General features: G+C 34.8%; 1 protein-coding gene across 1 annotated transcript; it reads right to left on the bottom strand.

The window, feature by feature from the left end:
* Nucleotides 1-1,653: 1,653 nt before the first annotated feature.
* On the bottom strand, nt 1,654-2,904 carry LOC112770526 (F-box/kelch-repeat protein At3g23880-like). The gene has a single exon (XM_025814870.1). It carries the CDS (start codon nt 2,902-2,904, stop codon nt 1,654-1,656), a length of 1,251 nt encoding a protein of 416 aa, XP_025670655.1.
* Between the last annotated feature and the right edge of the window lie 11,399 nt (nt 2,905-14,303).

Genomic DNA, 14,303 nt, shown 5'->3' with positions numbered 1-14,303 from the left:
CCTACATCCAGTCTCCATCACAAACATGATGGAATTTCACTATAATCAATCTGATTACAACTTGTAAAGTGCTAACCCAACTTACAAGGGGATTCCCACAGAATCATGAAACACAACATAGATGAACAAAGGAACTCTAAGACATCTATGGCTTTTTCTTTTAATTTTGCACTCTCTGCCTTTTTCCGCTCTATGGCTTTTTCATTACAAACCTCACTGTTTGCCTTTTACCATGAGACTCAAGACATGACAAAATTAAACAGAAAAATACAAAACTGAATACATTGAAGGAGAAGAGAAAACTGTTAGCTCAGGTAGCTCTGAGAACACTGTGCCTTGCACTCTCAAATTTTCTCCTTGCTTCAAACAGTGGCTGTCCACCCTTAATATAGAAGAGGGGAGCCTCCACTTATTGAAGCCAAAACCAAACCAACTTCTTCCTCCTTCAACAAACCGGTTCAGCCACATAGAGAGAGAAGAGATAACCATACAAAACCCAACATGCAATTACCTCTGGACCTTTCTTGATCATCACCCTTCATCAATTCGAGCTCTCCATCCTTGGCTTGCTCTCCAAGATGGATTTCTGGCCCTTGATGCTTCATGATGATGATGACTTCATCTGCTTCAATCTCTGCCTTCAACCATCACTTCGCCACTCTAGCTACTTCCTGTGGTGGTTGAGCAGAATCAAAGACAAGCCATGCTTCAAGAATCTCCTCCATGCTGGCCGAATCTTCAATGTCCATTTTTGAGCATGAAAGGCTCAAGATACCTCACCAAATCTAACCAAATATGGTGAATATCTCAGCCACAGCTCATTTTTATTTTAGTATGTTTTCTTGCCATCATTAGCTTGATGGTCTTGATGCATGCAGCTTCTTCCTTCTGTTGGTTGAAGAACATTTCTTCCATTATTTCCTGGACAAGGACCGAAGAAAGAAGAAGAAAGAGATGAGAGAGAATGTGAAGTTAAAGTAAAAGCAATTAAGTGAAAATGAAACAAGTTGATAGATTGCTTTTTACTTCCCTTGCTTTGAGTAGCGTATAGCATTAATCATAATGATTCCCATCAAATCAAAGTCAAGTTCTCTCATGTTTCCAATGCTAACATATTAAAATTTAAAATCCATTCTTAACAAAGAGATGGAATCCGTTGGAAAGCATGAAGCCATTTAGCTTTCATTTAACCTTGGTTTCGGACCAAGCTTGGAAACTTTCATCAAAGTAATGTTGGGCTTGGTAGCATTAGGATTTAATCTGGCCCAAATGGTTAACATTTGCTTTCTTGATGAATTTAGTTTCGGATCAAGTATAGGAAGCATTCATCAAAATTAAATATGGGCTTGGCTATAATAACATTGAGCTTGGCCCATCAATAAAAATTCAGCCACTAAATATAACACATGCAGCAAGGCTGATTTTTTAATTTGGGCTAGCAACATTTTTATTTTCCGGCCCAACATAAAACCTGCACAACAAAATTATTAATTAAGCAAATATGAGTTAAGATCAAATCAATAATTTTGTAATTAAATATTTTAATAATGTTTGTTCATCATCAAAATTAAATAGGAGTTTTCCAAACTCATCATTAATAACAAAGTTGGTAGTGCTAGAAGGGCTTTACCAAGAGAAGGGTGCACATAGGTTTTAAGAGATAATAGGCTTGGGTTTGGGTTTCATGAAGCGGAGCAGCATATCGGATGAATTGCTTTGAAGACCACGTGGGAAAACCAAGCTTTCATGGTAGATATGAAAACTGTCCGAATAATGTGAAGAATCAAAAGAATGATGGTTGTTATCACTGGGGCTGTCAATCACAGGAAAATCAACGCTGCCATCATTTAAGTTATATAAAACCATTTGGAAATGTGAAGAAAGGGCCAAAAGTACATCACTTTCCGAGATGTAGAGAGGTCGTAAACGATTTCCCCTCAAAGGGAGTTGCGGGTAGAAGGGAATAATTGCCAATGTAGTCCAAGATTGAGGATCTCCGTATTCCTTCATCTGCCACATAATCCAGTGTCGTTTTATCTCATCCTCATAACAAACAGAAAGGCAGTCTCTCAAGACACATAAGTGGGTGCAGTAACCTGACAGTCTAACAGGCAGGGTAAAACCACCATAAGTCTCTTTACCCAAGTCAAAATAAACAACCACATCTTTAGTAATCCAATCTTTTTTTGGTGACATAATACTCCAATTAATAGTGCATGCTTTCTTACTACAAAAAAAAACCCCGGTAGTATTATGAAAAGTACAATGGTCGTCAGTTGGGACACCAACACCAAGTAGGGCCAATGGGATATCATCAATTCTTCTCCATGACGAAGTTGGGCCAAATGTATAAATTCTGGTACTAGACTCCATACCAGATGGCCCGTTCTTCTTAAAAATTCCATAAAGCTTGTAGGTGTCACTGAGATGATCGTAACCAAAGCCAGAAATGCGGGCTATACCGCTGATTTCCGGCGATTTGAATGTGAATCCGGTACAGGGGTTCCACAACATGGCATGACTCTTCTGACTGCGGTCGTAATTAAACATGCATAACAATCCATGGAAAGAACCAACAATTGTGTAGTCGCATGGTCCCCTGAAGCAATCGAGTCTGGTAGGTTTAGAAGGATTCTCCATCATTGACTGTACGGAGAGAACTCTGATAGTGACGGATGGTAATATTATACGGTGATAAGCAATTTGTGGCGGAGTCAAACTTGGATCGCGGAAGTATGAACGGCGAAGGTGGTTGAAGGTGAAGTCGGGGGCGGAGATTAGGTTTCTCCATGAAGTGCACACGCTCCTTAAGGAAGCAAGCGTCCTTGCCGGAAGCCTCAGCAAGATTTCCCTGATCAGCTCTTCTGGAAGATCATCCTTGTATTCATAGCGTTTCACTCTCATCATTGAACAATTAGGATTTCTGTTTTTCCATTCTCAATATTGGACATATGGTTTCTGTTTCTTCGAGAACCTAATTCAATTCGGCGTGCACACACACACATATATTATGCAAGTACTCTAAATAAACGTGTAAAAAACAGTTTTTTATAATGATTTTAATTTAAAAAGTGTAATTTATTTATTTTGTTAATTTTTAAATAAAAGTAATATTTTGAGTAATTATCAAAATCAGTCTCTAAGGATTTTAGAATCGGACAAATCAGTCTCCAATTCATTATTCGGCAGAGTAATTACCCAGATCAGTCCCAAAGATTTTAAAAACGGACATTTTAGTCCTCAAGAAAAACTAATGTACAAATCAATCCCCAACATTTCTCTCTGTTAGACATAATAGTCCTCCATCCAAAAATAAAATAAAATAAAATAATAATTATTATTAATTACACAATAATATTGTACTATATTTTTTATATTTTTTAGACAAAAATAATGATAAATTTATTCATTAAATTCTTATGAATATATATAGTCACTCAATAATAATAATAATAATAATAATAATAATAATAATAATAATAATAATAATAAAATTATTAGAGATTATTTTATAAGAAATTCAAGGTTAAAACTATTTGATGTTTTTGTATTAATATAATCAAAAGATGTCCTATGTAAAAAAAATATATGTTTGTATTAAAAAATATGTATTAAAAAAAATATTTTAATTTGTATTTATATTAAATACATATTTTTTTAAAACAAATATATTTTTTAAAATAATACATTTTTTGATTATATTAAATACAAAAATATCAAATAATTTTAACTTTGAATTTCTTGTAAAATAATCTCTAATAATTTTATTGATTATTATTATTATTATTATTATTATTGAGTGACTATATATATATATATATATATATATATATATATATATATATATATATATATATATATATATATATATATCATTATTTTTATCTAGAAAATACAAAAAATCATGGTATAATATTATTATGAGATTAATAATAATAATAATAATAATAATAATAATAATAATAATAATAATAAAAAATAAAATTATTAGAGATTATTTTATAAAAAATTTAAGATTAAAATTATTTGATATTTTTGTATTTAATATAATCAAAAGATGTACTATTTTAAAAAATATGTTTGTATTAAAAAAATATGTATTTAATATAAATTTAAATTAAAATATTTTCTTTTAATATGTATTTTTTAATACAAATATATATTTTTTTTACCTAGGACATCTTTTAATTATATTAAATACAAAAATATTAAATAGTTTTAATTTTAAATTTTTTGTAAAATAATCTCTAATAATTTTATTATTATTATTATTATTGAGTGAATATATATATATATATATAAATTTAATGAATAAATGTATCATTATTTTTGTTCAAAAAATACAAAAAAATATAGTACAATATTATTGTGCAATTAATAATAATAATAATAATAATAATAATAATAATAATATTATTATTATTATTATTATTATTATTATTATTATTATTATTATTATTATTATTATTATTATTATTATTTCATTTTATTTTATTTTTGGACGAAGGACTATTATGCCTAACAGAGAGAAACGTTGGGATTGATTTGTACATTAGTTTTTTTGGGACTAAAATGTCCATTTTTAAAATCTTTAGGGACTGATCTGGGTAATTACTCTGCCAGAAAATGAACTGGGGACTGATTTGTCTGCCGGAGTAAAACCTTGGGTATTGATCTATGTATTAATTTTTCTTGGAGACTAAAATGTCCAATTCTAAAATCCTCGAGGACTGATTTGGATAATTACTCTAATATTTTTATAATATACAAAAATCAAATTCAAAATTCTATCATCCAATAGTTACATCATGACAATTATAAAACCTTCATTGAAATATTTATTTACTGAGTCTCTCTAGAAAATCAATGGGGTATTTATATAATGTATACAATGGACTGCTTATTTAGTCCAATATGAGTTAAAAATAAAAATTACCGACAACATAATAAATTTAAAAATTTTTATTCAATTATTGCATATCAAATATCAAATTTCAAATTTCAAATTCTCCAATTTCAAATTTTAAATTTTCAAAAAAATCCAGTTAGTTATTTCAAAAAAAAATAACCATCTGAAAATCCTTCAATACTCTCTTCTTTTTCAACTGGTGGCCACTCCACCGTCATCAATAATCATCCCATTTCACCGTCGCTACTTGGCTTGCCACACGCCACTCACCCTTAATAAAAATAACCATCCACTTAAACAAACAACAACAACAACAACAAAGCCTTATCCCACTAAGTGGGGTCGGCTACATGAATCAAACGACGCCATTGTGCTCTGTCATGTATCATGTCTACAGAGAGACCGTTTACATGTAGATCTCGTTTGACCACCTCATGGATGGTCTTCTTAGGTCTTCCTCTGCCTTTCGCCCTTTGTCCATCTTCCATCTCATCCACCCTCCTGACTGGATGTTCTATCGGTCTTCTTCTCACATGTCCAAACCCCCATGACATGAACCATCCACTTAAGGATAAAAATAATTATCCGCATACCTAATGAATTTAACATATAACATATTTTAATTATATATAACTAAACTCAATCCAATCAAAATAATTATCTACATAAAAATAAAATAACCATTCGCATACCTACTAAAATAACCATCCCAAATTGACCATTAAAATAGAAGAAGATGATGAATAAACAGAGAAAACTATTATTGTGGTAAAACATAATTTTGAAAGACTAGTTATGACAAAAGCGGCAATGTTGTGAAGCATAGGGCTCAAATCATGAAAGAAACTAACTATGCTTGGATCCGAAGAAGAAGAAGAGTATGGTGGTATCATCGGTGAGAAGAGGTTTGAAGGAATGGGAGAAAGCGAAGCCGGTTCGAAAGAGAGGCACGAAAACAGCAGCAGCAACGTTAGGCTGAGCGTCGAAGGGCGAGGCACATCGGGCTTACCGGCGGAGGTGAGGACAGTGTCGGTAGGAGGATGCGGTGGCCTCGGTAGCCGGCGAGAAATTCAGTGACGCGAGGTGAGAATCGGAGAAGATGACGGTGAGTTTTAGACGTGTATTGAAGGTTACGGTAAGATTAGAAATAACCGTACATATTGTGAATGGATTTAAATACTAATATTAATTTTTAAATTTTTAAATTTTTAAATTTAAAATTAAATAATTAATTAATGATATAATTTTTAATTTTAATTTTAATTTTATCTTTTTCTTTAATTCATTTTACACATTATACACAATTAATATTAGTTCTCAATATTTTCTCTTACTATATATATATAATTATATATGATGATAATATAACTCAAATTCGCAGGTACTTACTCTAGCTCTACCCGCTCAAAATGTGTAATTACTAATTATTCATTTTGTCCCGGGTAGATTTTTAGCAGGGATAAAGTCGAATTTAGACAATACTCATTCCTACTCGTTCTGGTATATATATAATATATATAATATTATATAAAATAATTAGTAAAATAATTAACAATATTATATTATTTTTAAGTTTTTTATTTTAATTTATGTTATGTATTTGATAATAGTTATATAAAGTTTGAAATTTAATTTCATTTGTTAAATTTTAATAATTATAGGGGTAGAGACGCGTACCCATAAAAACGGGTTAAAGTTTTATTTTTTATTACTCGTGGATAAGAGTAGAGTGAATTTTATGCAGGTTATTCAAATGCAGGATGGAGTCGAATAAGATGAAAACCCACTCCAAATGTCAAGACAATCATGTTTGCATATTTCTTGCGTAATATTTTTATTTAGTATTTGTTTAATTTTATTGATTATTTTTAATATAAAAAATATAAAATATATAGAAGAGATATGCACAAAAGTAAGACATCCAAGATGGGATAAAAAGAGACGAGAAGAGTTTCATAGAAAAATTACTTGCAACCGATTGTTGACATCCTAAAGGATTTAGAATGACAAATCATGGAGATAATCTTTTTCAATTTTACTTTGATAAGGAGATGAATGTAACATGTATTGAGAGAGGGGTTCCATGATTATTCAAAAATTTTATTCTAAATCTTAAGAGATGAAATGCGAATGATCCAATAACATATGTTGATTTCTCTTGTATGTCAATTTGGATACACTTTTGAGTTGCCAAAACATTACAAAATAAGAGAATCGGACAGAAAGTTGGAAATGTACTGGAAAAAATGTTAGATATGTAGACCTTTTCCAAGTTAAAGGTAAAGAAAATAGAATTGTAAAAGTTAGGATTAATCTTAACGTATTAAAACTGTTGCGGCATTTCACCTGAATAGCAGGCCCAATAACTGTTGGGCCAACCGTGGGAAACTCTCGACCACCGGAGAGATTTCAGGGAGGAATCAAGTGAGATAATATAAGATGAAAAGACACCACATCCAACTCAAAACCTTAAGGTGTCAAGTTAATGGGTCTCTCATCTTATAAACTTTTCACTCTTCCTTGCTTTCTTTGACGTGGGACTAACTTCAACACTCCTCACACTTGCAACACTAACAATCTCCCCCTCAAGTGTGAGCCTCCACATCAAGCATCAACTCCCCTCTAGCTCCTCCATCACCATGAGTATTTGTCCATCACACCGCCGCAAAATACCACGGGACACGCCGCCCGGACCACCTTTGCCGGGAAGGCTTTCGATGCTTCACCTTGAATACCCCTTAAAACCACCAGACCGATTAACCATCGGCTCTGATACCACTTTGTTGGGAAAATCTCAACCAAGGTTCAAAACAAGAACCTGTCTAACAGCGGAAGCACCAGAAATAATTTTCCCACAACCTGTGCGATTAAATAGGCAATACCAAAGATACTCCAAGCAACAATTATAATGGCAGAAATTAAATAATCAGACACCAGAATTTTAACGTGGGAAAACCCCCAAAGAGGGACAAAAAACCCACGGGACCTAGTCCAGAAAAACTTCCACTATCAGAATAATGGGTACACAAACAGTCTTCCTAGTGACACTAGGGCATCTCAACAATCAACAAAATACATCACCAAAACTGGTGGAATCAACATAAACCCTCCACAAAGTGAGTATCTCAAATCAGGCAAAAGAGAAGGCAATACAACAAATAAGTTATATGCTAATGTTCATCTCTACACCAGGAATAACATACTAAAATTTCATAAGAAATGGAGCAAGTTTACCAAGTCAATGTGATCAAGGTTGGCTTGCCCTTTTCCCCCAAATTTCTCTTCTCCTTCGACGACGAAGCAGGCTTCGTTTTTCCTTTCATTCAAATGAATGAAAACTCTTCTCTCTCACCCTCGTGGCTTAAAGCCACTTTCTTTCTTTATTTCTTTTTTTTTTTGTTTTTAAAAAACTGTGAGCCCCACTTGGTTGGGGACCCACCAACAAATCTCCCCCTCACCAACTCAAGTGGGGATAGGCTGCTCCACCAAGCCCGCCTTCTCTTTGCAGGAATCAAACTTCACTGCAGGTAAACTTTTAGTCATCATATCTGAACCATTATCATCAGTATGGATTTTCTCAAGTGCATATGACTTCATCTCAAGCGCTTGACGTATCCAATGATACCTCACCTCTATGTGCTTCGATCTGGAATGAAACGTCGGATTCTTGCTGAGATGGATAGCACTCTGACTGTCAAAAAAAACACAAACTTCTCTTGATTGATGCCTAACTCTTGTAGAAATTTCTTCATCCACAAGAGTTCCTTAGAAGCTTCAACAACAGCAATGTATTCTGCCTCTGTAGTAGACAAAGCAACACATTTCTGAAGTCGAGATTGCCACGACACAGCTCCCCCTGCAAAAGTCATCATATAACCAGAAGTAGACTTCCTTGAATCAAGATCCCTAGCCATATCCGCATCTGTGTAACCATCCAACACAGGTTGGCTACTCCCAAAGCATAAACAAACTCTGGAAGTACCATTAAGGTATCTGAGAATCCACTTCACTGCTTGCCAGTGTTCCTTGCTAGGATTAGAGAGAAACCGACTAACAACTCCAACGGCATGAGCAATATCCGGCCTGGTGCAAACCATAGCATACATCAAACTGCCAACTGCAGATGCATATGGAATCTTCTTCATTTCCGCTTTCTCTTTCTCACTTGTAGGACATTGCTGCGAACTCAGCTTGAAATGACTAGCAAGTGGAGTACTAACAGGTTTGGAATTACTCATGCTAAACCTCTCTAAAACCTTCTCAATATACTTCTGCTGTGACAACCACAGTTTTCTATTCTTCCTGTCACGAGTAATACTCATGCCAAGGATTTTCTTTGCAGGACCCAAATCCTTCATAGCAAAGGATCTGTTCAAGTCTTTCTTAAGACTTTCAATCTTCTTAGTGTCATGACCAACAATCAACATGTCATCAACATAAAGTAAGAGAATTATAAAATCACCATCAGAGAATTTCTTAACATAGACACAATGATCAGAAGAAGTCTTACTATACACATGACCTTCCATGAAGGAATCAAACTTCGTGTACCACTGCCTTGGCGCTTGCTTCAACCCATATAAGCTCTTCTTCAACTTGCATACAAGGTGCTCCTTTCCTTTAACCTCGAAACCCTCTGGTTGCTCCATATAAATTTCTTTATCTATGTCACCATGAAGAAATGCAGTCTTCACATCAAGCTGCTCAACCTCTAAATTCAAGCTAGCCGCCAATCCAAGCACAACTCGAATAGAGGACATCTTCACAACTGGAGAGAAAATCTCCTCAAAATCAATACCTTTCTTTTGCTCAAAACCTTTCACAACCAATCGAGCTTTGTACCTTGGTCGTGAGACATTTTCATCCGCTTTCAACTTGAACACCCATTTATTCTTGAATGCTCTCTTACCCTTCGGTAACTTTACCAATTCAAAAGTATGATTCTCATGCAAGGATTTCATTTCTTCTTGCATGGCCTTCAACCAATCTTCCTTATGCTCATTAGACATAGCTTCCTGGTAGCTCTCTGGCTCCCCAGTCTCAGTGTTCATCACATACTCATGAGGAGAGTATTTCTGAGAAGGATGACGCTCTCTAGTAGATCTTCTCAATTCAGGCTCAACTGGTGGTTCAGGTGGAACTTCAACATCTGGCACCTCAGGTTGAGGTGTAGGTTCATCATGAAAATCATCACCATCATTATCAACTTGTACATATTCCCCATCAACAGGAGGTCTAGTAGAAGGACCAGGTTCATCATCAACAGAGCGTCTAATAGTTACTGTTGGCTTATCTGTCTTCTCAAGATCTTCAATAGTTTGGTCTTCAAGAAAAATCACATCTCGGCTTCTAATTATCTTCTTGCTCACCGTATCCCATAATCTGTAACCAAAGTCTTCGTGACCATAACCCATGAAGATATACTACTTTGACTTTCCATCAAGTTTAGACCTTTCATCTCTAGGAATGTGAACAAAAGCCCTGCAGCCGAACACTCTCAAGTGACTATAGGAGACATCTTTCCCTCTCCAAACTTTCTCTGGAACATCACCATTAAGTGGAACTGAAGGAGAAAGGTTGATCAGATCTACTGCAGTCCTCATCGCTCCACCCCAAAAGGATTTAGGCAACTTTGCATGAGAGAGCATACACCTTACTCTATCATTGATAGTGCGATTCATTCTCTCAGCAACTCTATTATGTTGAGGAGTCTTAGGAACCGTCTTCTCAAGCTTGATCCCATGTCCTTTATAATACTCTTCAAATGGACCTCTGTATTCACCACCATTATCTGCTCGAACACATTTCAATTTCCTTCCTGTTTCTCTTTCAACACTTGCATGAAAGTGTTTGAAGATTCCGAGCACCTGGTCTTTAGATTTCAAAACAAAAGCCCACACTTTTCGAGAGTAATCATCAATAAAAGTAACAACATATGATGCACCACCTAGTGTCTTAGCATCCATAGTGCAAACATCAGTGTGAACTAAATCTAGAACATGTGATCTCCTATGAGGTCCAGAATTATGAAATGATACTCTAGCATGCTTTTCAACAAAACAATGAGTGCAAGTATTTAAAGTTGTACCTTTCACTGGAAGTGAGTGCTTCTTGGCCAAGACGCTTAGTCCTTTCTCGCTCAAGTGACCAAGACGTATATGCCACAAATCAGAAGAGGAATCATCAGCTACATTCACATCTTCTTTGCATAACTTTGCTTGCAACCGGTAGAGAGTAGTGAGACTATTGTCTTCTCTAGCAACAATGAGAGCCCCTTTGGTAATCTTGCATTTTCCACTACCAAAGAAAGTGCAATATCCTTCTTGATCCAATGCCTTCACTGAAATGAGATTGAACCGCATATCTGGCGCATGCCTAACATTCTTCAACTGCAACTTGCATCCCATGTTGGTTTCAAGCTACATATCACCCATACCAATGATATCACACACTCCTTTATCTCCCAATTTGATCTTGCCAAAATTTCCAACAATATAGGAAATGAAAAATTCACGCCTCGGAGTGACATGACATGAGGCACCAGAGTCCATAATCCAAGTGGAATCATCACAGACAAGATTCACATAATTTTCACCATATGTGATAAGAACATCTTCACAAACAATAGCAGCAGTCTCTTTATCACTATCTTTACCTTTGTCTTCGTTTCTTCCCCTTGATTGTTCTCTTTTCAAGAACCTACAATACCTCTTGATATGACCCGGCTTGCCACAATGGTGACAAATAAACTCTTTTCTTGGCTTGTACTTTCCTCTTGACTTGCTTCGACTCTCTGACCTGTCAGAACTATGAGGTTTTCTACTTTGACTTCTCCCCCGTGACTCTGAAACAAGTGCTTCTGACTGGGAGGAGGCATTAGTCAAACCTCGCTCTCTTCTTCTGGCTTCTTTATTCAACATGCTCTCTTTAACCATTGCTAACGTCAACTTTCCTTTTGGAGCTGAGTTAGTCAGTGTCACAATCAGAACTTCCCAACTATCAGGCAAAGAGCTCAACAACAACAAGGCTTGCAACTCATCATTCAAAGTGATTTCATTATTTGTCAGTTGGTTCACCGTCTCTTGAAAAATGCTCAAGTGCTCCGGCATTGATTTACCTTCAACATACTTCATATTGACAAGCTTCCTAATCGAGAATGCTTTGTTTTGCACATTCTTCCCCTCATATAACTCTTTCAATTTCTTCCACATCTTCTCGGCATTCGTTTCAGTGTCAACGTGTGGATACACGCTAAGATCAAGCCATTGCCTAATCAAGGCAACTGCCTTCCGATTCAGCTTCTTCCATTCAGCATCGAATTTAGTACCTTTGGATTTATCCCCCTCCACAGGATCATACAAGTCCTTGCTATACAATATATCTTCCATGAGGGTCTTCCAAATTGAATAATTTTGGGAATTCAATTTGACCATATTCGGTCCATGAGTATTTTCCTCCATTTAATCAGCACATAGATAAACAACCAAAGCTCTAGATACCACTTTGTTGGGCCAACCGTGGGGAGCTCTCGACCACCGGAGAGATTTCGGGGAGGAATCAAGTGAGATAACATAAGATGAGAAGACACTGCATCCAACTCAAAACCTTAAGGTGTCAAGTTAATGGGTCTCTCATCTTATAAACTTCTCACTCTTCCTTGCTTTCTTTGACGTGGGACTAACTTCAACACTCCTCACACTTGCAACACTAACAATAATAAAGTCATTCAAGTGGCACTCAAATGTGAACGTATTGTGACTTTCTGCAGTTATTGTGGATACCTAGGACATGAAATGAAAACCTGCAGTAAGTAGCTGGATTACTCTTTTTAGGAAGACGTGAAAGAAAAAGTTGGGGAGAGTGGCTAAAATCAGAATAGGATGGTAAGAGAGAGTAAGCCTCAAAAGAAAATGCTAATTCAAATTCCTATCCAACTGCTGAGAGGAGTCAAAGGAGCAAGAAACTATCCACCCGAGTGAGCCTACTTAGGGAGATGGCAAAACTATCAATGGGTGAGAACAAAAATAAGAAGGCTGAGGATGGCATTGAAGATGGTGCAAACCAAAAATACAAAGGATCCAACCAAAGTGGAACTTTGCTGGAAATCTTAGATGAAAATACTAGTGCAGAAAATCACTACCAAAAAAAACATGATTGAAAGAGGAACAATTGGAGGATTGGAGGGTGTGAAAAATTGGGCATTTTGTGAAGATAGTAATCAAAGCGGTTAGCCAAGCATAAGGAGGACTAAATTGAAATAGCTACCAAAAAAATAGATGATAAATATTACAGGTAAGAAGAGAAGAAATTAGGAGAATAAAGGGAGTGACGGTCAGAAGAAAGTGTATCAAGAGGAGTTTAAAGCTGCTACTAATGGGAGGGTGCCACCCAACAAAAAGCACCCGAGAATCCATGAAGATGATGATGTAGAACTGTCAAGTATAAAAAATTTTCCGACAGTTCACAACATGCAAGAAATTTGAAATCCTATTTCCCCGAGGTAATATTCTTATGTGTGACAAAAAAATATTACCTCGACAGTGACGGAGAAGTGCAAGGTGGTGGGTTTTAATAAGTTCTTTTGTGTGAATCCTAGAGACACGGTGGGTGGATTAACATTGGCTTAAAAAGATGAAGCAGACACCACAGTTCAACACAGTGAAGATTTTTTCATTCATTTTAAGTGGATTGACCCCTCCCTTAAGAAACAATGGGATGTGGTTGCAGTTCACCTTCACAGCATAATTGTCAGAATCGAACCAGTGATTAAACCGGTCAAATTACTGATTTATTGGTTTATTAGTTCAATTGAAAAATTATTAATTGAACCGGTAAAATCGATCTTACGTAAATAAAAAGATAAAATAGTCAAAGACTTAAAATTAAAATTTTAAATACATATCTTCACAATAATAGTATAATTAATAACAAATTTGAAATATATATCTTCAAATTCTAAAAATAATAAATATAAAATTTGTAAGTATTACTACAATAGTATCTTAATTTGACACAATAACAGTAACAATTAATTCAAAGCCTATCATCTAACCATAATATCAATAGATTTTAATATTAACATCAAAACAGATAACTTTAATCACAACACTAGTGTTGAAATAGATAAAATATATTAATAAATTTTTAATAAAATTTATATTGATATTAATAATTATTACATAACTAAAATATAATTAATTTGAAAAATAAAAAAATCAATTAAATTAAATTAAATATTTATAAAATTATTTAATTGAATGTTTACTATATAATTAATTTTTGTCATATGTAATAGTAGGAAACATATTAGAAGAGTGGCAAGTGAAGAGTGCATCAGCCATGAGGTTCCTTGTCTGAACCTCGATATCAACATTTTGGAAAAAAAATTCCTTTT

Source organism: Arachis hypogaea, chromosome 18, assembly GCF_003086295.3.
Source record: "Arachis hypogaea cultivar Tifrunner chromosome 18, arahy.Tifrunner.gnm2.J5K5, whole genome shotgun sequence".
Classification (NCBI taxonomy): Eukaryota; Viridiplantae; Streptophyta; class Magnoliopsida; order Fabales; family Fabaceae; genus Arachis; species Arachis hypogaea.
The sequence above is the reverse complement of the archived record's forward strand: the minus strand, read 5'-3'. Positions and strand labels throughout refer to the sequence as shown.

Excerpts from the sequence above, each read along its gene's own strand:
- LOC112770526 (XM_025814870.1), bottom strand. The coding sequence starts at position 2,904 with ATGAGAGTGAAACGCTATGAATACAAGGATGATCTTCCAGAAGAGCTG.